The sequence below is a fragment of the Pyricularia grisea genome, chromosome I (genome assembly GCF_004355905.1).
Source record: "Pyricularia grisea strain NI907 chromosome I, whole genome shotgun sequence".
NCBI classification, from domain to species: domain Eukaryota; kingdom Fungi; phylum Ascomycota; class Sordariomycetes; order Magnaporthales; family Pyriculariaceae; genus Pyricularia; species Pyricularia grisea.
In genome coordinates this window covers 2,787,363-2,810,110 of record NC_044973.1, presented here as the reverse complement: position 1 = coordinate 2,810,110, position 22,748 = coordinate 2,787,363, and the positions used below count along the sequence as shown (strand labels likewise).

The following is a 22,748-nucleotide window of genomic DNA, read 5'->3' as shown; positions in this document are numbered from 1 at the left end:
ACCACTTCAACGCACTGCATGCCCTCTTTTACCCGACCTGTTTTGCCTATCAGCTCGCGAACCAGACAGACAGCCAGGCCCCAGGACCCAAACCCCGAAAAAGATGCAATTGGTTCGACGCTTTCCGCTCGAACCGAAAACAGTATCCTTGCCTTTTCCCTCTTCTCATGCCCGGCAATATTTCCTCTTATCCTGTCATCATTTCGTACTTCGTACATCTGTTCTCCTAAATCTGCCGTTTTCGAACTGCCGGCTCCGAAGGGCAACTGTCATAATCCAAAGGAGTTAGTTGTTCAGGTTGGTGGTCTTGGGGGCTGACCTCTCGCTAATCCTGCTCCTTAAATGCGACCCCGTAGCGATGCGCCGACACCCCCCAAGTAACCGCGGGCCCACCTCGAGGTTCCGTCCTGTTCATCTTATAGCGGATTTGATCGATTCTATGGGATTTGTTCCTTGGATGGGGCGGTAGTGGATGACAACGTCAAAAAAAGTCAAAAGCTCTCCAACAGACTGGGCCACCCTTGTATGCTCCGATCGCGATAATCTTTCTTGCATAATTTTGGACCAGAAAAACTTTATTCAACCTCAATTGTCTAGGTACCTACCTACCTAGGTAAGCCAGGAAAGGTACAGCAGGCAAATGAAATATCGGTACATACCTAGGTAGGTACATTACCACGGTGGACCATAGTAATTGGTTGGTCTATGATCTCCACCCCCGCACCAACAGCTGAAAAACGCTTGAGATCTTGGCACGAGTCAGCAAACCTGGGGAACACGGCAGATGCACAGAGTGTGTGTACGTATGCTTTGGCATCAAAGTTATTTTGACTGGCTGATTGTTGAGGTCTCCTTATCATGTCTAAACTTGAGTATGCTTGTGATCGTTATCATCTCTCTCCGAGAGAGAAGAAGAGAACCCTCCTTCCTACCTCAAAATCGGATGCATGGTCTTCATCTCCTTAAGAGAAAGCCGTGAGGCTCCGAGGTGCTCGTGCTGTCGCGTATATCACACCAAAGAATACTGAGATTAAAGCATCTTATATCATCTTGATGAATAGCCGATCGGCACGACCATTTGTTCTACGAATTACAAATCGTGGTTAGATTAGACTGAGAGGAGAATTTAAAGGCCAACCAGCTCAGGGCGGGCCAGAAAAAAGCAAGAAGAAAAAGAAAAAAAGAAACGGTGTTTTATCCGGGCACCCTTCCTGAATAAACCACGCTTTCCATCTATAGTGACTCGAAATCATCGCTATCATCATTTTTGGAAAAATACCATGAAGGAAAGGATTTGCGAATCGTCCGGCCCCGGAACCTTGCCGTCTCTACCATGAGTGTGGCATGGAACGTGATTTTAGATAGATCTTTCCCCTGGTGGACAACCTCGGCGACTGGTTGCTGTTGTCCTTGTCCCGGCGCCGCTGTTGTTGCATCTTTTTGCTTTTGGGCGCTCATCTCAGAACCTCCGTATATGTCGGCGCGTACCTTGTCCAATTTTTCTTTAATAACTTTTGGGTCTTGGTTTTGGTTTTGGTCTGTCAATGGCCTAATAATTTCAAAACTCGACCCTTGAATCTCTCGCAACAGTTTCAACTCTGGCACGTCGTATTCCCCCGTGAGGATTACTTGATGACGGAACGTTTCCGGAACGGCCGCCGCCCAATAATCCTTATCGGTTTTATAACCATCGCATCGCGTCTCCATCGGCACGGGCCCAAACACAACGTCGACGCGCTGCAAGCTCTCGAAACGCTCGAAGCATTGGGTTATGTACGAGTCCCAGCTCGAGCTGAAACCGCCCTGCCGGCGCGAACTGACAATCGCCACCGACACGGCGAGGTTTCGGATGGCGTGGACCCGACCGCCGATAACGCCGCGATTTAGGATCACGGCAGGGTGTTGCAAAACCGAACCACCATGGTCCTCGTCGTCGAACCAAAGAATGTCGATCTCGGGGATGAAAATGCGCGTATCTTGCCCGATGTAGTAAAAAAACGACTTCTCCCTCACCTCTCTCTCCATGGCGCTCAGGGCTACAAATCGCGATTCGCGGCACAAATGCATAACGGTTGGGTAACGGCGCTTCTGGATCAGCCAACGCGCATCCTCGACATCGGTTTCTAGCGCGTGCCGGTAACCCGCGCCGGTGTAAATAAACCTATACGGGTCGCACCGATAGACGCCCGGGGAAGGGAGGAGCGCAAGGCTCCAAATCTCGGAGCGCAGCTCGGCGGGGAGGGTGTTTAATTCAGGTTTGGTGGGCATGAGTTTGCAGTGGTCTTGTAAGGACTTGGCAAGAGCTAAAAGAAAAAAAAAGGGAGCAATTTTGAATAGATTTACCCTTGTAAGTCCAACGTAAGCGCCCGCTCCTGCAATTCGACACATCCATTGTTGTACATAATGGCACAAATTCTGGGCGATTAAACTGCAAATAAATAAACTAAACCGTAACGTCTATAGCCAACCGACTTTTGCCTTGAAACTCTTGGTGCAAATGTCAAAATTCCACAAAGAAAAAGAAAGACAAAAAAAAACCACCAAAAAACCACCAAAAAACCGGAGCCCACGTAAACGCCTTCGTTTGTTTTTAAACACCTTCCATCTACACCTGGCGAACACTTCGCTATTCCCACACCGTACATTTATTGCGCGTTACTATCCTCATAGAATTCACCTCTCTACTAATTAGCACCAACGCCAGGGCTGTGTTTCTTGAGTTTTGTGGGCGGAGAAGCCCTGATGGCGGCGTTGGCGGGCGGAGCGGTTTTCCCGCCGGTAAACGACTTCGAAAGGCCCTACTGTTGACGCTGCTGCTGGAGATTATCCGTCCTCGGCGTCTGTGGCAAGTTAGTCGCTCCACTACTGGGGTTCCTGCCGAGAGTCTGGTCAAGGGGGCATGCGTTGCGCTTTGGGGCAGGGAACGCAAAGGCCTTCATATTCTTCTTCAGCGTGATGGTGTAACCCCTGGCAAGTACCAGCTTGTCAGAAAAAGAAGAGCCGCTCGCTCTGGTCCCCTGCATTCCGTTGACCCTCGCGGTCTTTGAGGTCTTTAAATCGCGCGGCATGAATCGGAGTAGGCGTTTGGGACCGGGTACTACCTCGCTCTCCCTCTTATCAATAATAGCCTGCTTTGTGTTTTGGTTTACAACCTTGTATCTTTTGGAAGTGAAGACGGCCGAGTCATAATTGGCCTCCATGGGGATGCCATTATCCTTCATGTGCTTTTGCATATCCTTAATGGTTTTAAAACAATGCGTCTTGAGTTTGAGCAGCCCGCCTTTATTGTCGGTATTCTTGTCGTTGGGGCCTGGAAGCACCGCGGCGGGGATTAGGAGCTCCTCGCCATCGCCGACCACGCCCAGGCGGAGGGTCTGGTCGGGCTCTGGGGCGTCCGCTCTCTTTAACACGCTCTGAATTGTGGCCTCATCGTAAGGGTAACTGTCCTGGCCTTGGGCCGGTTGTGCGATCGGGTTAATCCAGATTTTGAGGAGACTTTGAATTCTAGAATCCTCGGCCGTCGTATAAGTGAAGTAGTCGCCGCCCACGTTGCCCGCTATCGCGCCCGACCACAGCCCAGCCACGTTGCTGAGCGATTTGCCAATGCCTAGCTGTCCTGCCCACTTAGCCGACTTATGGTCGGGGTCCCAAAACAGAGAGCCTTCCTCTTTAATCGCCTTGTACTCGGCCTCGCAGACGGTGCGGAAGCCGATCAGTACCGGTTTGGCGGAGGCGAAGGAGGCGAAGAACGACGTGAGGAGGAGGAGGAGGGTAGTGGAGACCATTTGGAAAGATTGCAGGTGATGAAAGGTAAGGTTTTTTATCAAAGAGATTAAAATTAAAGTAGGATGGCTGCGGTTGTTGATGGTGATAAAGGCAAAGCTGTAAAATGGTTTTCAAACAAAGCCGCAGGATCTCCTTTTATATACATATGGCATAGATCCAAGCCTTCGCTCGTCAACCTTGGAAAACAGACCCAAAATGCTCGGAACGCCGCCATCGCCAACGACCCTGTTGCTCCTCGTTGAACAAATTGACAGGCGTAAGGCTTGCGGGCTTACTCTCAACCCCATTCACATCCAGGGGGGAAGGAGTCCGCTCACCACTTGACGAATACCAACGACAGGATACCTAACTGCGAATAGTATCGCGCGAGAATTACTATGTGAGTAACGGCCCGGACAGTAAGCGATATTTTTACCGGTTGGGCTCAGCCGCCTGGAATGTTGGTCTGAAAGAGAGCGCCCGAGTAAGTTTTTGTACTGGAGACCCGGATAGGTCATCCCGGAAAGGCTCGCGCAACATCAATATGTTGGAGTTGAATGGTGGCGCGGATGGTAACCGGCGTCGTTACTAGTTGGGCTAAGCCTCCTGGAGTGTTGGCCAGAAATCTCGGCCCTCACAGAAATTTTTTCTACTACTCAGGTACATGTGTACTGTATTTAGCCTTAGACGGAGGTCCCATTTTTACCGTTTAATCATTGGGTTTTCTTATTTTCACATATATTGTTTATAAAATTTCTTTTCATGTCTTTTCCGCTCTTTCGAGCCTTGGACTCTGTTGTCCGCTCCACGGTTGCCGAAACTCACTGACATTCACAATTGTTTGTACGCCTTTGTAACCTGGTTGCTGGAAGCACGGCTATTGTGTAGCTCGAATCAGTAGGTCTTGACGAAATCGACCGCTGCCCGCGAAGCTGACGATAATATAGCGTTGTCTGAAGATATATCTGTGAAGGACAAGCGGAGAGGCTGAGAATCGTACGACAACTTCTGATACTTGTGGTCTTGAGCAACAGTAATTGGTGAGGCGGGATATTTCCTTGGATAAATGATTACTTCATACGCTGTCATACTGGCTTGCTCGAAGCTTATGGCAGAAGCACTCCATCGGGTTGAATCTGGCGCATCAGAGATGAAGTCGGGACACTCTCTATTTCACTCGCAAACACCAGAGACCCCTTCTCCCTCCAAGAACATTGTGCCCTTCGTTCTTCTGATGGCCAGGAATCGGTGTCGGCCAGAAGATTCATTAATGGAGTTTAGACGAGGATGGGGCGAAGCGCGAGACTGCGGGTTACCATCGACCGAGCATGTGAGCTATAACGGCCCCCACCACTCTCTCTACTTAAATATATAACCCCCCCCCCCCTGGTTTGACTAGGGGAGAGCGGACGGGATCCCATATATTACAGTGGGTATGGCCGTATGTGTAAGATCACATTGACTAAATGTATTATGAATATAGAATGTTTCCCTGAACCTGAGCATTGATCGAGTGGACAGGTCGTCTTCATGTTCCCTCAACAGGAGCAGTGCATAGGATGAGACATAAAACAGACCTCATGTGTAGTCTCTAGTCGTCCAATCGGTAAGAGGTCCACTTAGGCAGCTGGAAAATACCACCACAAAGTATTCCCTCACGCCGTCCAAATTGCCTTGCAAAGAATTAGAGACGAGTTATCACTTCAAATTCTCTCCGCTCCGCCCTGAATTTGTTGCAACAGAAAATCCTACACAGCATCCTTAAATCTGGGAAAGCGGCCAGACCAGGTTCCTTTGCGTAGAGATGTCGGGCATCGACATGTAAATATCTTCCTCTTGACGAAAGCAATTAATGAGGGTAAAAGCGTGATCGGAGCCCAAGTCAACGAGGTGCTGTAGTGTTTGGTGAGCCTCGAAGATATCTCGTCTGCTTAATTGTTGAAAGGCAGTGTCTAAATAGCCAGCGCGCTTCTTGGATTTGCCATCTACATCTCATTTCAACAGTCTGAGCATCTCGGACCTTGAGCTCCGCGCACGACGTAGTCTCATTGCGAAAAGAGCACAAGACGGGTTCCATCCCGGATTTGAATCATTTGCAGCGAGTGAGGTGGCTTCTTCGGAGCACTTCTCGGCTGCACGGTATCCAAAAGTCAATCAAGTCAGCCAGCCTTTGCTGAACAGCTGGTAGTGATTGCTGCGACCAAGGAGGAACCTTTCTCCAGCATATGGCCTAGGTGAGCCTGCGAGCCCATGCGCATTTCTTGAAAGAAAAAATAACGCTCGTCCTTGGTGGCTAGAATTTTGTTTCGATTTACCGGGACTGATGTATATATATCCCGGGCGAACATTTTTCCATTGCTGTTCTCAGCCTGCAGCCATAAAATACACGTCAGACTTGAGTGTAGCTGATTTCTTCTGGAACTCGTTTTCATGTGTTCCGCTTCGATTGTGCCTCGAACTAGACAAGGTATATTCCGGGACAGACGGTTACGCCTGGTTCATCAACCAAGGCGGGAGATAAGCCGGCTTCCTGACCTGTTGCTTGGTCAAGAAAGCGGATGTTTTAGCTGTCCACCTAGCCATTGGCGCCTCTGCTCATTGCTCGTCGGCCGGATGGCTTCGGGAAGCGAGCCCTGATGATCGTGGCATGCATGCTATGTTCAGGCCTGCAGAACGGTAGAAGAACAACGTGCGCATATGTAGCAGCCCTAGGTCTACAATCATCTTTTGACAGCGCGTCGGGTTAGTCGACCTTTGGCCTCGTCACGCCAGGCGACGACCTGGAGGCCTCCAAACATGTTTTCTACGGCCTTTGAAGGCTTCTCCCTGACAACAAGGACCTTGACGGCCCGTCTCTGCTTTAGCGTCATCCTCCGCTCCTTAAGGTATCGGTTCAGCAGGCGAGGACTGTGAAAAGACCAAGTATTGAGCTGGAAGGGAAGGATGGCCGTTTCGTGATACAGCTGCCGGCACACACCCGATAGCAGCGTCACGCCCCCCAAGGTGGCGCCAGTTTGGGTGACCTTGTCGGCAACACGACTCTCGGGCGCTGTGTTTTGTCCACGGAGTGCAGGGTCCCTGGAGATTCCTCTATGATCCACCGGTGGCAAGGCCCATGGATCGGCTTTGGATGCCAAAGTTCTGCAGTAAAAACCCGGTCGTGCCTTGGTGTTTGGAGTCCAAGCTCGGTAGTCAATGCTGATCTGGCCGACGTCGAGAAGGAGTTCGTATATACGTAGCCGAAGCTCGGCGGGAAGGCGGAGTAGGGGCGATGTCACTGTGTTATCTTGGAAACTAGATTCATGTCGGTGGGAAGTAGAGATAAAAGACGTTGATTAGTCTCCATGATGCATGCGTCACTCCAGCGGGTCAGGTAGCGGGGCCAGAGTCAAGTTGGAAGCTGGAGTGTAGTTGTACAATTGAAGCTCACGGCTGCCTTCTGGAGGTAATTGATCGATACTCTGGCGGACGCGTTTCCTGCGAGACTTGTTTTGCATTTCGTGGGGGGTTAAGATATTTGATTTTTTTTTTTTTTTTTTTTGGCACGGAAATGGCTTCTATTAAGGTCTGTTTCTCTCCGTGTGCTTTATTTGGAGAATTGACTCTTCGCCAATTTGACGCGAGTGTCGTCGCAATTTCGACGCGCCCTGCAAGCCGTCAAGCCAGCCATGGGAAACAGCTAAGGGGTCTAGTCGGCACCTGCCCCACCAGCTCGTTCTGATTCGTGATAAAGCATGTAGAAAGTGGGGGACACTCAGGTACAAAAGGTTCCGAAATGGAAGAGCAATACATGGAGAATTTATTCCTACAGTACAAGTTACAGGGTCACAGATGGTGGTACCTGCACCTACCTTGATTCTCACAGATGTGTTTCCCCGTTTCAGATCCAACAGACACACACATCTTAGTCCCGCGCCTCAGGCTTCTCAAGGACGACAATCCTGCGCCTCTGGGTTCGCAAAGACCACAATTCTGTCACCCACAGCAGAGACCTCAAAGGTTCGAGGGCAGATCTTTACCGTCTTGATTATCTCGCCCTTGAATTCATGCTCAGCGACGCGACGAAGGTCTTCGAACGAATCGAACATCATCGGTACTCCATCGACGGTCTCACCGACGATTCCCTGAAGGACAGTAGCAAACGTCGTCGACTCGATGGACGTGCGGAAATCCGTCGATGCTTCTTGCTTGAGTTCGGAAAAGGCCGCGATGGCATCGATGAACGTTGAGGTGTTTGTTGAAGGGCTCGTCCATTGGCTGATGTAGAGGTCGAGGATGGATTGTATTTTCCCCCAGCGGCACTCGTCTCGTCGCTTCTCCAGGCTGTCCGCTGGGTATAAAGGTTGCTCGATTACGTCAATGCTGGCCTGGATCAACTCTATCTCCGAGGCTGGCCTGCGGTTTTCTGCAAGAAACTTAACACACTTACTCAGTGTTGGAAGGTCAGTCTTCATGTCATAGACTCGACGCATGTGTGAGGGTGGGGCAAGGTACCACACAGTCCGAAATCGCCAATGACTCCCTCAACAGCGGTATATCCGCTTAGTTCCCTCGAATTCAAGAAGATGTTGCGCGGGTAGAGGTCATTGTGCGTTTTGCCGCTGTGGAGGAGATTCTCAAGGCCGAACAGACAGTCTGCCACGAGCCCAGCGGCAAAAGCGCTGGGTATGTACAGATCCATTCCCCTTGTGAGCTTGATAAGGTCTAGACAGCTCACCAGGTTATAGAACTTCCAGTAACCCACATCGCGGTCGCCATTGTCCCGCCCTTGCTCACTGATGCCGGTTGTGAATCCGGCAGAGTTGAGTTTGGCGAGGGCCAGTTCGGGGCCGTCACATGCTTGTCGGATTTCGATCATGGTTAAAATCTCGGCCTTGATAGTATCTCTACGATCATCGGCAAACGCTGGCTGGTGAAGAAGTTTCCTTACTTCCAGCTGGCCGTTCATGGTCTTGACTAGATCAGCTCGGGCATATGCACCCTGTCCAAGACGCTTGACCCAAAGGCATTCTTTATTGTAGGGTTCATCCTGAAAAAGGATTGCCCACTTTGCTTGAGGGTTGGTGGTCATCCTGGTTCAGGTGGATAGGTCTGTCTGTTACTCTATAACAGAACTGTTGCGTCTTGGGCGTGACTGGAGTGAGCCGTATTTGTCAAACTTACCTGTTGCTGCTGGGGTTAGTTCGTTCGTATATGGTCGGTCATCAACAGCTCATGAAAGAGGGCATTTGATTGGTCTTTTTATGCACACGTCGCGTTTTGTCGACAAAAGAAAAAGAAAACAAAGACTTTGTTCTGTCTGCATACTTACAAGCTAGAATCGGGGACTACCATATTCAAAGCAAACGACATTGTCTGCTTTGTGAAGGCCGGGCACCGAGCACGCGCAGCCATGCTTGCCTTCAAGGAATTTTAAGCAGCGATGTCTATGTGTTAGCAGCATCGATAGACTGGACTCATTTCAAGAGACACCCCGGCAAGCATCACCGAGCGAATATATTAACAAATGTGCCAGCCAGGAATGAGGTTGGTGACCACCATGGTTCATCAGACGAGTTTGGTAGATAGATTGACTAACTATGCAAAACCAATCCCTAGCAAATTCTTCATCAACCGAGAATCAGCAGTTTGGAAAAAACTGTCGCCAATTCCAAGGCACTTTTTGAAAAAGGACAAAGCCGCCGTTCATTTACCGAAAATAGACGTATTATCCTAGTCTTTCCAAGACGATTGACAGACCAGAACAAAGGACACATTGTTCCACGAGACAGGAATTCTGTTCAGCCTGCATTCGAAGCTGTTCGCCTCTTTAGTCATTGTGTAGACCTGTGGCATGATCAGATGAGGTGTTGGCAGTAGATGGTATCACATATCGTTTGCAAATTTCGCTTCGTAAATAGTACCCTAAGGGACTGCGTGCCTAAATCGATCATGCTATGGATACCAGGTGCGTAAAACCGGACCTACTGGGAACAAATTAACTCCTTTATGCTTTAGCTTGAAATAATACATCCCAATGAGACTAGATCACATTATGAGATACCAATGTGTGATGGAAATTCATCATATAAACTATATACATACGAATATTGCTCATAATCCCGATAGGAATGGAGCGTTTATGCGACCTGAATGCGCACCTCTGTCATCTCCTCTCACCTTGCAGAACCGCACAGCAGCCCAAAAAGATGGAGTCCTGTTACCTCGAAATTTTCCGATACAACTTCTTAACCCCTTTACAACCCAGGAGGGGGCGCAGGCTTATCCTCCCACTCCTGCTCCTCCGGCGAGGGCGGCTGGTCGGGAGACGCATCCTCGTTCTGCCTCGTCACCTCGGCATCGTTGAGCAGCCGGTGCGCATCCTCAGGGTTGGACTCCATGAGGCCCAGGACCGCAACACCGAGGTCCTCCTCGGAGCGCGAAACCAACCTCGCGGCGGCGGCAGCGGGCTTGGGAGCCGGCGTCGGGGCGGCAGGAGCCATACCCGCGATGCCAGACTGGGCGGCGTCGGCCTCGGCGGGGTCGTTGGACCGCAGCGCATCGAGCGCGGCCTGGATCTCGGCGGGGGTCTGCCTCTTGGTCAGAGAAGCAGTGGCCGTCGCCGCCGCCGGTGCCTGGCCGTTCTTGAGTGCGGCCTCGACGGCGGCGGCCTCCTCCGGGTCGTTGGCGGCGAGGCTGGCCAGCGCGGCCGCGACGTCGTCCTGCCTCTTGCTGGGGAGGTGGCCGCCGTGCGCGATGGCGTCGGCGTCGGCGGGCGCGTTGACCTCGAGCGCCTGGAGCGCGGCGTCGAGATCCGTCATGCTCGCCGGCATGGGGGCGGGCGCTGCCAGGGCGGCCGTGACGGCGAGGGCTAGTATGGCGTTGACGGAACGCATTTTTGTAATGAGGGGTTTTTAATTTTTATTTTTCACTTTTCTTTTTGGTATGTTTTCTGTTGTTTGGAAGGAAAACAAAAAAAGGAATTGACACAGTCAATGTAACGATCGTGGGTATTTAACTGTACTTATGGGTATCTCATGTATCTCGTTCGCTTGATTACGAAGCAAAGAGAGATGACAGCATCAAGGAAGGCTGTCGTTCATTTATAAGAGCTCATGTCTAATGCTGATGATGCATGGACACCAGTAAGCCATCATCGTGGCAAACATTGTTCTCGTCTGGTCCAAGGTGACGATGGGCTGCATTATTCAAGTCCGGATGTTCTCAAGACAGTCAGTGCTTTTTTTTTTTTTTTTTTTTTTTTTTGCTGCAGCCCAGCGCTCAGCGAACCAAACAAAGGCGAGTACAAAGGTCAGTCTACAGTCGTCAGATTCAACTCGAAACAGGGCTCGCAGCGGGTGTAGCGGGACTTGTGAAGGAATAGCGCCGCTTTTCTCTTCTTTTTTTTCAGACAAAGACCGAGACCGTTTAGATGGTATTATAAAACCCGGGGAAATGGAGTGTGTTTTATGTCGAGCATCGCGCTCGGTCCCTGAAAAGTTACAGACGAAGACCCAAACTGAGGGCACCGAAAGTGACATAACTCAGAGTTATGCTTCTGTTCCTGACCAATTTCATCTCTAGATGGAACAAGCTTCTGCTGAAATGATTTTTTTAAATTGCGTATGTGCTCTTGCATTCGCCATCTCGGTAGCAAGTACAAAAACACTATCCGATAGGCTGCAAGTACGCTTTGTGAGAAGAAGAGAGAAAAAAAAAAGCTCCTTATTGCTTCGGGTACTCGAACCTTCTGCATATCTGCAAAACAGAAATTGCCATTCGCGTCATGGCGAAGAAGCAAGCAAATCGAGCTGCAGAACTAAGGTGGGGAGTAAAACAAAATCCACATGGTTTTGACGTTGAGCGGGTGAAGCCGAGGAAAACGAAAGTGTGGGTTCGTTTTCTTTTCCCCGTTGCATTTCACATTCTTATTTCGTAGAGCCAGTGGCGAGCTTCCCCAATGTCACGTTTTCGTGGGGTTGATCAGTGTTGAACCTCCCAAAAGGTCGACCAAAGATAAACGCAGCATCACATCACATCCCAATTGACGATTCGCTAATGGGAGCGCAGAAGCGATGTTACCTTCCTTTATCTCCAATTTCTTGGGAGTTGCCCAGATCCCCCTCTTCAATCAACAAAAGCAATCTGGTGATGTAGACACCATAGCACGTGGTCGGCACGACTGGCTCAAGGTACGTCTGCGGGCTAGTGATGGCTGGTCAACATATGCAATCACCCCCTGAATTCTACCCATAAGCCGTGATTTTTCTGTGGAGTTTTACATGCAGGATGCGATGCCGTTTCTGTGAAGTGAATATATATTCCATTGTGTGGTATAGAAAAAAAATGGCTTATTGATTTACATATCGCCTTATTGTTGAACACCGGTCTATTGTATATTGCGTGCCAAAATGAGGGCATTAGATATCCATGTCGGTCTAGTGCTGTTAATTGCGGCTTCTTCATTAAAACTACTCGCTTCAGCAGAAGCAGTGTCTAAAAAAGAGCTGACAAATGACCCATTAAAGTTCAACAAAGATGGCACATTCCATATTTCCATCTTTGGTGACCTACACTTTGGAGAAAGTCAGTACTCTTTGCCCTTCCAGTTCTTGACTAGCCTTGCCAAAGACTCCGAGATGAGATTGACACCCAGAAAAAAGATGCATGGGATCAATGGGGTCCTCAACAAGATATACACTCTGTCAAGGTCATCCAAAAGGTCCTCGACTCGGATCGACCAGACCTAGTCGTTTTGAACGGGGACCTCATCACCGGAGACAACGCATTCCTCGAAAACTCAACTGCATACATCGACCAAATCGTCGGTCCAATGGTGGACCGTCGCCTGCGCTGGGCATCCACATACGGGAACCACGATCATCAGTACAACCTGTCCGGGAGCAGCATCTTGACGCATGAGCGTCGGTACCCGGGCTCGTTGACGACAAACATGGTTTCCGACCCCGAGGCAGGCACCAGCAACTACTACCTACCGGTCTACGGCGCAGACTGCAGGCCTCCTCGCAGGGGTGGCGAAAGCCACTGCACCCCAGAAATGATCCTTTGGTTCTTTGACAGTCGCGGCGGCTGGCGTTACCAGGAAATGGACGAGGAAGGCAACCTGGTCGGGCTGGAGAACTGGGTGCATGAAAGCGCCGTGGAATGGTTCCGCGCCACACAGAACCAGCTCAGGGCCCGGTTCGGCGGCAAAGTGATACCGAGCCTGGTCTTCACGCACATCCCCATCTACGCGGCCCATGCACTGCAGACGGAGCGCGGGAGGGACTCGGTCGACCCCCGTCTCCAGCCGGGCATCAACGATGACTACCCCGTCTCTCCGCAGGCTCAGGGGTGGTGCCCGGACGGCCGGGACAATGCGGGGTGTGCGTACGGCGGCCAGGATGTTCCGTTCATGCAGGCGATGGTGGAGACGCCGGGGGTGATGGCTATGTTCTTCGGGCACGATCACGGCGACACGTGGTGTTACAAGTGGGACCGCCTGGTGCCGGGAATGACCGTCGAGGGCAGCGGCATCGACCTCTGCTTTGGGCAGCATTCTGGATATGGGGGTTATGGCAACTGGATTCGAGGTGCGCGGCAGGTGTTTGTGACTGAGGATATGCTGCAGCGGAGAGAGGTCGAGACGTGGATTAGGCTGGAAACGGGCGATGTCGTGGGTTCGGTTATTCTCAACGCCACTTATGGGGAGGATGTGTATCCTGTCACGCCCAACGATATGACATATTGTCCGACTTGTGAGTATGGTTTTCGGAAAGTAGGGAGAATACCCGTTGCGCGCTTTACAACCTAGTATACACGCGAAAACTAACTTGTGCACAGGTTAGATAATAAAGATTTAAGCACCCAGTTTTCTTTCACATTTTTGTGTTGAAAAACAAAACAAGAGAATGGTGCCGTGCGAAGCACATGAGAAATTCCCGGAGAGACTTTCATTGTCTCAGACATAAGTACCCAAGTAGTCTTGTTGTCGCTACTCCATGATTGGTCTTCATCACCTGGCGTGCGGTACGTGATGATGCCCCCAAAGTGTTGTCACATTCAATGTTTTGTGGTGGGTGTAATTCTCCCAGTCAGCTCTCGGCCAGCAAGTCTAGAGCGAATTTTCCTTTGCTGGTATACAAAGTTAAAGAAGTCAGAAAATAAAGTACCTCACTAGGTAGGTAGCAACCCACATAATCAAATACGCAAGCCATGGCTGCATCCCTTGAAGCACACTTTTGCGTATCTTGATGCAGGACTGGAGTCTGTTGATGAATCACGGCGCTGCCCTTGGTAGAGTTGGGCATTCGGACTGGCTCATACCTAAGTACCTACCACCTTAGTTCTTTGAAAGAAACATGCGTCCTTGATATGACCGGACCGACGGTTGTGGCAATACTTTCTCCTCTAGTCTAGCAACGGGAGAGGCCGGAGAAAACTCTGAGCAGACGAAAAAAAAAACTGCGTCAGCCGATTCCATCTTGCCAGAAGAGCGATCCGCGCTGCTTCCTTGTCGTCCACGGTCGATAAGAACAAGTTGGACCAGGTGTTGAAGGAGATCCAGGCCAGGGGGGATCGGGTGAGTAGGGAGGTATTCTGACGATAATGGCAAAGGTAATGTACCTAGGTACGCAAGAGATTGACGATTCCCGAGTACACCCGGACTCGGCACAAGGCAGGTGTGAGCAGGGAGGGAGTGGACATCATCTTTTGCAAGGGATGAGAAACAGCACCTCCACATCGTCCATCGGGGCTGTTCATGTCCTTTGTCAAGCATCTTAGTGTCCATGACTTCCTTCACGACCTGGGTCTGAGTGGAAAGCAAAAAAAAAAAAAAAAAAAAAAAAAAAAAAAAAAAAAAAAAAAACCAAAGCGTCCCGCAGCAGCGAAACGCATTGGCGTGCATGATGATGGGTGCACGAAATACGCAAAGGGCCACAGGGACTGCGGCTGCGTAAATGCGTCTAGCGTCCTTCTGTAGGGCTCCATCGCTCGGTCCCGGTTGAGCCAATCCTCTACGGGCTTGCGGAAGTAGTGGAGTAGGTGGGTACTTTCAGGGGAGGGTGTGGCGCCCGGCAACTATATGCTGTAGGTCGAGTAAGTACAAGGCCAATAAATCATCCGGATCGTTCGTTCAGTTGGGCAGGTTTGTGCCTCCGTCGTTTCTCTTCACTTTTCTTCTAGGTTGGTGAATCTTTTTTTGTATGTATTGAAAATGGAACAACCCGACTCTGATTTATCAACAGCAGACGAGGCGCAACCCCAGAGACAACGCAGGCAACGCAACCTGGAGGCGTCTCGAACCAGGATACAAGTGCGTCGAGGTACTCACCGGCCACTACCTAACTCTGGAACTTTCCCCCCAGATACAGACGATGAAGGGGAGATCTTCTTTAATCCAGCCCAAACTGAAAGTCAAGGTCAATACCGCGCTTACTGTATTGCCAAGGCAAGGTGCAGGCTTTGCCAAATCGCCGTGCAAGATGGAGATTTGCTTGTGGCATGTAAGTACCTGGAAATTAGAGTCGACTAGGTTAGACTCTCATTGCTAATTCTCAACGATGAAACATTCTCATCCTTCTTATACCAGATCTTGGATATGGCATCACTTCGCCTTGGTTTACATTTGTGAACAACGGAGACTGCCACGACGATGACCGCAAGATCACTTTGCACATGACTTTGGCTGATCATCCCTTTGGCCACCCCTATATCAACAAGATATTACAGCCACTTCCAGCAATATGCTTCCACCTCGACTGCCATCAAGCCCGTGGTCCTTGGAACCACGAACAAGGGCCTTTTTTGGCCGCCACGAGATATGTCTTCCGGCCCAGTCTGTCTGAAGAGCGCCGTCGCCTTGAGTACTATCGATCTAAACTTGTAAAAGGCTTGCAGTCATCTCTTGGTGGACATGGGCAGCACCGACAGTTTTTAGAGCTTCCTCTTGAGATCTGTCTCAATATTGCCAGCTTCTTGGATCGACATTTTGCCATGGTGGCAAGCACGTTTGCTTGGAAGCAGACCTCCGACACAACGGTTAACTTGGCTTTGCCGTTGTACGCTTCATATTTCAAGATGGACGGGCGACATTATATTCGGGAGCTTCGCAACAAATCAGATGAAGTCGCTGGCGGTAAAGCGAATGAAAGGCTTGTTGTACCTCCCATCAGGGGAGACCCAAATGATTCGAACCATGGAGACATTCTGATTGCTGTGGATCATCTTGGTGTTCGACAAATCTTCTTCGTTCCTCCTGGGCAGCGGTCTAATTGGCAAAAAAAGCATCCTGAAGTTCCTGGTGCTTGGTGGATGCATATTGCAAGACCTACCAGAGATACATATTGGAGTAGCCGCACTGATGTAAGTTCCTCATCTCACGTATATCCAGCCTGTTTATGACGACAGAAGCTCAACCTTGTCGTCTGTTAGATTAACACAACCTTGTATTCCTTCGATAGGGACTCAAAGTTCGGAAACTGAAACCTCCTCGGGATATCGAGAGGGATAGAATGCCAGTGGTTTACTGGAAAGATCCAGTCATTCAAATACCGAGCATGATCAATTTGCCCTCGCGGCAAACATGGCCCTCAGAAAACTCACCTCCTTCAATCATTCACATGAGGCATTATGATCTGAACCTGCCCAACACCTTGGGGCTCTGCGTGGCAGTACGCAGAGTCAATGACAGACTCAACTGCATCCTTGAGGGCATTGTGTCTCACCGTGAACGCCCTGGAAACAGTTCCCTTGATGACTTGGACGTCGCTTTTATGGATAACCTGTCTATTTCAAATCCATATTACTGGATCTATATGCCCATGAATAGGGGCGAACGTGTGTCTGAGATGTGGGTTCGATACAAGCTAGTCCCCATGGATCCATCTATTGATGCTGAGACCTGGGGTTGGGAGGAAATCTTTCGGGGAGTTGTCGTAAGTCAGCATGTCCTTCCTATAACCATCCAGGCCTAGTTCATATTGGCGGTTGTCAGTTTGTTGTGGCTTTTAGCGCTGGATCAAGCCTAGTCTCGAAACTGACAATAAATCACAGTTATTTACCAATCATGGGCGATCCCGCGTCTTTGGCACCTTTGGAGACGAGGAGAATATCAGGTGGAGGCGCATTGCTTACATGCACCCGAACCTACCATGCCGTATATATTTCGAGCAAAGGAGCCTGAAACGACAAAATAGGAAATTCAAATATCCGGATGATTTTCCAATGTTTGGGCGTGATCAACTGCTCTTTGCAATCGGGGGTGATAATATCGATGGCATGGCGCCTGTGATGGTTGCAGAAGACGACAGTAACCCGCCACCAATGCCATCTCGTCCTTCCATCAGCCCGAGCAGAGATAATTCCCTATTGGATAGCTTTGTGTGGCAGTGGCTCTACACCTCATGCTCTCTCGAGAACATTGTCGAGTTGCAGCTCTGCATAGATCGCCGCACGGCAACTTCGCCGGCACCGGTTGTCATGGGCATGGTCGTCTGCTACGCCGATGGCGGTCGTGCCTGCGTAGGCCAGTTCCGACCAGACTGGGTGCAGCTCCCGACCTTGCACGTAAGCAGTCGGGACACGTTGCACTTTTATCAGAAAAGAGTCGTGGGGGAAAGCCTTGGCCGGCTTTCATGCATCACCAATGTGCCACCGTCCGAGGTTGGCGTGGGAGAAGGCGAGGAGTTGATAACTCTGTCGCAGCATGGGACTTTGGAATGGTGGTTTAGAAAGGATCGGAACTTTCTGGTTCATGACCGTACGATTTTCGAGACTGAAACGGGTGGGATGGGCTTAGCCTGAGGCCGGGAATGAGCTGCTGACATGAATCCTGGGTACGTTAACCGTTGCGATGGTTTTGTATTGTCTTCAGCTTCACACCATATGATAACATCAGAATACCCCTCATCTTGTCCCCCGCCCGTAATTTATCAATCAAGTACGCTCACTATAGTCGTTTTCATATTGAACACACTGTACCCATCTTGAAACATGCTGTCATTTCGTAACCCATTCGTCACCAGCACAAGCAAGAAGACAGCGGACACGAGCCAAAAGGAGCCGCATGGTTTATTCGTGCTGTATCCGACGTCAGAGGACAAGATAGACAACATATGTCTGGAAGCAGAGTATACATAACCCTCGACTTGCGATGGGTTTATTGCATTATGCATCTGTTGGCTGACTGCTTTATTGTGACAGTATCGTTGCAGTACACGGTCTCAATGGAGACGCACGGAAAACATGGACGGACCCCGACAGCGGGAACTTTTGGCTGGAAGACTTCCTCCCCGAGAGGGTCAAGACGGCTAGAATCATGACTTTTGGCTATGACTCCAAATTGGCATTCAGCAAGTCAAAGGCGGGAGTTGAGACATTCTCTGGAGAACTCCTCAACAAGCTGAGGCTATTGCGGATAAGAAACAAGGTAGCTTGCCAAAAAACTTTGAACTGAAAGAGTAGGATTCGCTGATATGTGTCCTAAACCCGGTAGGCAAGCCGTCGTCCGCTTATATTCGTGGCGCATAGTCTCGGAGGAATTGTGGTCAAAAAGGTCTATTGTCTCTTGTACTCGTCGCTCTTTGCAGGGGCTGCCGTTAACAAGCCATAAACCAGGCCTTGATCATGGCGTACATGGAGCATGTCAACTATGGTGACATCTTGGACTCGACAATCGGCATTGTCTTCATGGGAACACCTCACCGAGGATCGGACCTGGCGTCCTGGGGACTAATACTCACCAGCCTCGTCAACACCGCCACCCTCGGGACAGGCATCAACAAGGAGCTGCTCAAGACCCTCAAAGCGGACTCGGATATGCTCGCTGGGATCTCCAGGCAGTTTGTGCACCGTGCAACATGCTTGAAGATCAGGACTTTTACGGAGCAACAGGTTGAAAGGCCCCTGACGACTCTGGTAAGCAAGACCCGCGAGCGAGGAATTCATCTGAGCGATCTTATTAAATGGAAACATGAACGCAAACCAGGTTGTTCCAGAGAGCTCTGCCATCATTGGCCTGCCCAACGAGATTGTGCTGCCTCTAAATGCGAACCATCGCAGCATGTGCCGATTCGGATCTTCTGATAGCGACAATTACAAGATTGTTGAGGAGACTATCATGGAGATTTTGTCAAGTTGTAAGAAAGATGAAAGTCAGTACTACAAGCATTGGGTATGCTTATTATCTTGGAGTCTGCAAGCTAATTCGTGTTTGGATAGACCACTATGCATCGCCCAGCCTCTTTTCACAGCCAGGTACTTTGTTGGGAAATACAGAAGGTCAATTATCCTCTGTAACACCAATGTCAAGCCTGCAAACGACGGCAAAGCTTGTGACTCGATCGTTTGCTGGCAAGAGCATTGGCGTTGCTAGTCCAGTTGAGTCTCATACACATGCGCCAGTCGCTCTTAGCACAAACTCCTTTGCTAGCCCCCAACAAACCCCTGCAGGTATACCACGATCCCTTGAGGCTAGCTATTCTTCAGTATTAGCAAATACAGAATCAGCAGAGGAGTCACAGGTTCAGTATCATGGAGTTAAAAGGAAGTCCACGTCAACAGATTTGTCTACGCCAAAGCCAAACGATGTCGTCATCCGAATCCAAAGGCTCAAGAAAAAGCTTACACCAGAGACCTACGGAGAGGAGGAGTTTTTTCATGACTTTTGCCTCCCAGGAGATATGCTGGTGGAGAATATTGGCAAGGAAATCATAAATGAAATTCCAGGTACAAGCATCCCCATATAACATCCACCGTCAGGTGCCGTTGTCCTTAGTTGGTTTTTTTTTTTGGGACAGACTAACGATCAAGTAACCGTTTCTGTGAGAAAAAGATCTAAAAAAAATCAAAAAGTTCACTGCTCATTGCGGTAGACGCGTACCAATCGAGCATACCTGGTATGACAAGTTCACGAGCCGCGTCGAGGTTACATGCGGGCGGTCCTGCGCCAACCCGAAGAAGGGTTTCAAGATAAACATTGACCAGCCGATAGCAGCCTTCTTCAGCAGAGCTTTCCCCAGACCACTACAAGCTGTGAGGAAGGCCGGTTTGCCAAACACTGCGCCAGCTGTAGACCGCTCGCGTGTCACCGATATCAAACAGTCCAAAGTTGTTGTCGGCCTTGGCGATTCAGAACCCACCGTGTTGTCGGACACAATTGCGCTTGGTCGAGATATCAACCAACCTGATCTTGCGATATCATTTATGCGCACTGCTCGACTTCCTTGGTGTGATGAGACATATCATCTACCTCCGGCCACGGGGTTCTTCCCTTTGTTTGATGTGCAGATGTTTGAAGATAGAATGCCGAGTTCGATGGCAGCTCAAGGTGGCATCTTCATGCCCATGTATCGTGAGTCCAAGATGATTCTCTCTCAGCACCTTGAAACTAGCTCAGTATTCTAACTTGTCTTTTTTTTGTCCTAGAAATGGAAGCCATGTGGATCAACTTCATCAGAGCCGGACCGAACACGTCGACGAAGTTCGCCGTGCGGCCCTTTGTCGGTGGCATCAACACCATTTCCGGCCAGCCTCTCCACTGCGCCACGATGGACACTATCTTGCCCAAGAAAAGGATTCTGGCCAAGAATCAGGACTATCTTGTGTCTCCGAGCCAGAAGAGACTGGATGGCACCTCGGTCGAGCCTGGAGTTGTGCGGCAGTTCGTAGCTACAGAGATGGTTTTGGCTTCGCGGAAGAATTACTCGACGGCAGAGGATGACGCGAACAAAGGCGGCGACGGAGATGAACAGATCCCTGCCGGTGCATCTGTCGAGTGGCAAGTGAAGGGACACGACGAGTTTGGCGGTTTGCAGCTCCAAGTAATCCCGGCGCACGATGTCAGAAGCATGCATGCTGGCTCCGTGGAGAATGATCTCTACTTGAGGGGGAAGGTTTCAAGGCGATATGATGTTCTCAAGACACCTAGAGAGCAGGGCTTAGTCGCCGGAGATGCCATCCACATCAAGGACATGAAGAAACTTCTTCCTCCCAGGAAGAAAACGCTGTCAGACCTTGTTCATGAGCTCCCATCGAACGAGCCTCAAGTTACGCAGGAGCATCAGGATGGGCCGGTAGGTGGAGTCAGGCCGATTCTTGAGATTGAGGCCGACGTGCCCGAAGCTATAGCATTCGACATAAAAGACCATGGAGACGATGGCAACGTGTTAAGATTGCAGGTGAGGAACATATCCATTGCTATTGCCCTTCAATGAACCGGTCTTGCTGATATCAGCCGCCCTGGGTAGTTTGACATGAACGAGAATTTCCAAAGGGTTGGGGCCGTGATTGTAAGCAAAATGAATTACAAAAACAGGGCTGGACTTCTCCTCTGCGTCTGGCGAAGAGAAAACACGAAGCCTGGCATCCTCCGCGTTCAAACTTGGAGCGATGTACGAAGAGGAACTCCTCGAACTGAGCCGGACACAGCACAGACCTCAACAAACAAGGTCATGGACATGATAACCGTAAGTTGCGTGAAGCCCATAGATCTTGGCTCTTGACTCCCTCTGATTTTTCGTCTGGTGCAAGACAGCTAAACTGGTCAATCTCAGATGCCGATCGGGTCCATGCCCGAAAGCGATTACATCTGCGAGGTCACTACAGCAAGCTTGTACGCCTGGAACGCAGCGGTCATGCCGCAACCCAAATTTTGCATTATCATGAACTCCGAAAGCACCATAGGCCACTTACGAAGCGAGGTCCAGAGTTTCCTGGGCGTTTGCGTAGCCGGCACCGCTTTTACCGTCACAGGGGCCTCGGGGGTTTCGGAAATACTGAATGACGAGATGACGCTCAAGATGGCCGAGCCGGAAGTTCATGAATATGTGATCAGATGCCGCGGCCCGAACTTCTTTGGCAACATAATATTTCTCGCTGGTCCCGGAATAGACAGTGTCAAGGCTTTCACCATCGCCAGAGATTATCCACGTGGTACTGCATCTAGTTTTAGAGACGTCCTGTCACATCCAACTGGTGCCTTGGTACCCCCATCCCGACGCTCTTATCCTCACTCTGTCCAAAAAGCTAGGCACTCCATTAATGAGTGTTTAGGACCAATGGGATTGAGATTTGCACCTGTCTCATCACACTGGGATTCGTCACAACCCAGTCTTGAAAAGACTATCGTAGTCCAGCACGAGGACTCTGTTTACAGAGTTGCAGTACCTCGAGAATATATGGGTAAACAGCTGTCTTCTGTCAAGGTCCGGCTACTCGCATTGACAGGGATACAGCTCCGAAACCAACTGCTGTGGTGGAAAGACGAGCCTCTGGCAGATAGTAAGTCGACTATTTCGCTAAAGAGCAAATGCCACTCCTTTTCATCCAGCAGCAAAACTAACCTCTGAGCAGCATACCCGGTCCGTGCCTTGATTGGAGAAACAATCAACCTCGAAATCCAGCCACCGACAACTCCAGAGGCTTTAGGGATTGGAGCCGGCGGCAAGATCGAACAGCACATCGAGCCCGACTATGAGAATCCCCGGGTGTGGGATGTAGGCAGCTCCAAGATTCTGAACGTGCAGCTGCTGGACTCGCACACCTTCAAGATGGTCACGGGCCAGGACCCGCCGCCGACGCCTCTGAGTCCGGAAAAGTACGCCGAGCTGGGTCTGGTGTTTGAGAAGGCGTGGAGGGATGAGCTGAAGGGTCCTGGCGTCTCGGGGATGGCAGAGGATGGAACCTGGGGTGGCGTGTCGTCGCTACAAGGGCCGCTGGAGGTTGCTGCGAGGAATGCCGGGCTGCAGATACCGGCCACGGGGGAATATGACAACGGCGAGGGTTCTAGCGCTGGCCCTGGTCTTTCTGCATTGCATGGCGGGTTCTTTGAGACGACCGCAAACTTTCCAGTCCTGCTCGAGGATGTGGATGATACAGTGGCACAGTTCAAAAGTGCGATGGAGGCTAATCTCGAAGATAATTGGTCGGACTGAGGGACGGGGAGGTTCAAGAATGATTAGAAATGTTTTTTTGTATAGTATATCCAGTAAAGCGTCTGTCTA

General features: G+C 50.3%; 9 protein-coding genes across 9 annotated transcripts; 3 read left to right on the top strand and 6 right to left on the bottom strand.

Moving 5' to 3' along the window:
• Positions 1-1,233: 1,233 nt before the first annotated feature.
• On the bottom strand, positions 1,234-2,268 carry PgNI_05890 (uncharacterized protein; the record flags this gene model as incomplete). The annotated part of the gene is made up of 1 exon (XM_031125920.1): positions 1,234-2,268. One exon carries the CDS (start codon positions 2,266-2,268, stop codon positions 1,234-1,236), a length of 1,035 nt encoding a protein of 344 aa, XP_030982823.1.
• Positions 2,269-2,798: 530 nt separating this feature from the next.
• On the bottom strand, positions 2,799-4,000 carry PgNI_05889 (uncharacterized protein; the record flags this gene model as incomplete). Its single annotated transcript, XM_031125919.1, has 2 exons — positions 2,799-3,689; positions 3,977-4,000. The coding sequence occupies 2 exons, from the start codon at positions 3,998-4,000 to the stop codon at positions 2,799-2,801; spliced, it is 915 nt and encodes a 304-aa protein (XP_030981979.1).
• Positions 4,001-6,485: 2,485 nt separating this feature from the next.
• Positions 6,486-7,346, bottom strand: PgNI_05888 (uncharacterized protein; the record flags this gene model as incomplete). Its single annotated transcript, XM_031125918.1, has 2 exons — positions 7,196-7,346; positions 6,486-7,042 (listed from the first exon to the last, which is right to left on the bottom strand). Exons 1-2 carry the CDS (start codon positions 7,260-7,262, stop codon positions 6,486-6,488), a joined length of 624 nt encoding a protein of 207 aa, XP_030981978.1. The 5' UTR covers positions 7,263-7,346.
• A 345-nt stretch (positions 7,347-7,691) lies between these two features.
• PgNI_05887 (uncharacterized protein) lies at positions 7,692-8,836 on the bottom strand (the record flags this gene model as incomplete). The annotated part of the gene is made up of 2 exons (XM_031125917.1): positions 7,692-8,170; positions 8,260-8,836. 2 exons carry the CDS (start codon positions 8,834-8,836, stop codon positions 7,692-7,694), a joined length of 1,056 nt encoding a protein of 351 aa, XP_030982839.1.
• Positions 8,837-9,144: 308 nt separating this feature from the next.
• Positions 9,145-9,685, top strand: PgNI_05886 (uncharacterized protein; the record flags this gene model as incomplete). The annotated part of the gene is made up of 2 exons (XM_031125916.1): positions 9,145-9,291; positions 9,364-9,685. Coding segments are annotated over 2 exons (408 nt in total), but the record flags the coding sequence as incomplete, so codon positions are not given.
• Positions 9,686-10,001: 316 nt separating this feature from the next.
• Positions 10,002-10,640, bottom strand: PgNI_05885 (uncharacterized protein; the record flags this gene model as incomplete). The annotated part of the gene is made up of 1 exon (XM_031125915.1): positions 10,002-10,640. One exon carries the CDS (start codon positions 10,638-10,640, stop codon positions 10,002-10,004), a length of 639 nt encoding a protein of 212 aa, XP_030982934.1.
• Positions 10,641-12,040: 1,400 nt separating this feature from the next.
• Positions 12,041-13,981, top strand: PgNI_05884 (uncharacterized protein). The gene is made up of 3 exons (XM_031125914.1): positions 12,041-12,330; positions 12,408-13,502; positions 13,588-13,981. The coding sequence occupies exons 1-3, from the start codon at positions 12,156-12,158 to the stop codon at positions 13,590-13,592; spliced, it is 1,275 nt and encodes a 424-aa protein (XP_030982933.1). The 5' UTR covers positions 12,041-12,155; the 3' UTR covers positions 13,593-13,981.
• Positions 13,982-14,131: 150 nt separating this feature from the next.
• PgNI_05883 (uncharacterized protein) lies at positions 14,132-14,549 on the bottom strand (the record flags this gene model as incomplete). The annotated part of the gene is made up of 2 exons (XM_031125913.1): positions 14,371-14,549; positions 14,132-14,187 (listed from the first exon to the last, which is right to left on the bottom strand). Coding segments are annotated over exons 1-2 (222 nt in total), but the record flags the coding sequence as incomplete, so codon positions are not given.
• Positions 14,550-14,962: 413 nt separating this feature from the next.
• PgNI_05882 (uncharacterized protein) lies at positions 14,963-22,697 on the top strand (the record flags this gene model as incomplete). The annotated part of the gene is made up of 13 exons (XM_031125912.1): positions 14,963-15,251; positions 15,338-16,110; positions 16,209-16,682; positions 16,801-17,506; positions 17,961-18,175; positions 18,364-18,663; positions 18,734-18,884; positions 18,967-19,473; positions 19,580-20,098; positions 20,173-20,924; positions 20,994-21,212; positions 21,300-22,026; positions 22,099-22,697. 13 exons carry the CDS (start codon positions 14,963-14,965, stop codon positions 22,677-22,679), a joined length of 6,213 nt encoding a protein of 2,070 aa, XP_030982938.1. The 3' UTR covers positions 22,680-22,697.
• Between the last annotated feature and the right edge of the window lie 51 nt (positions 22,698-22,748).

What these genes read in the sequence shown, in the direction of transcription:
- PgNI_05884 (XM_031125914.1), top strand. Translation starts at nt 12,156, where the DNA reads ATGAGGGCATTAGATATCCATGTCGGTCTAGTGCTGTTAATTGCGGCT. An exon ending in TGACCTACACTTTGGAGAAA is followed by an intron (nt 12,331 to 12,407) that starts GTCAGTACTCTT and finishes CCCAGAAAAAAG; the next exon opens with ATGCATGGGATCAATGGGGT.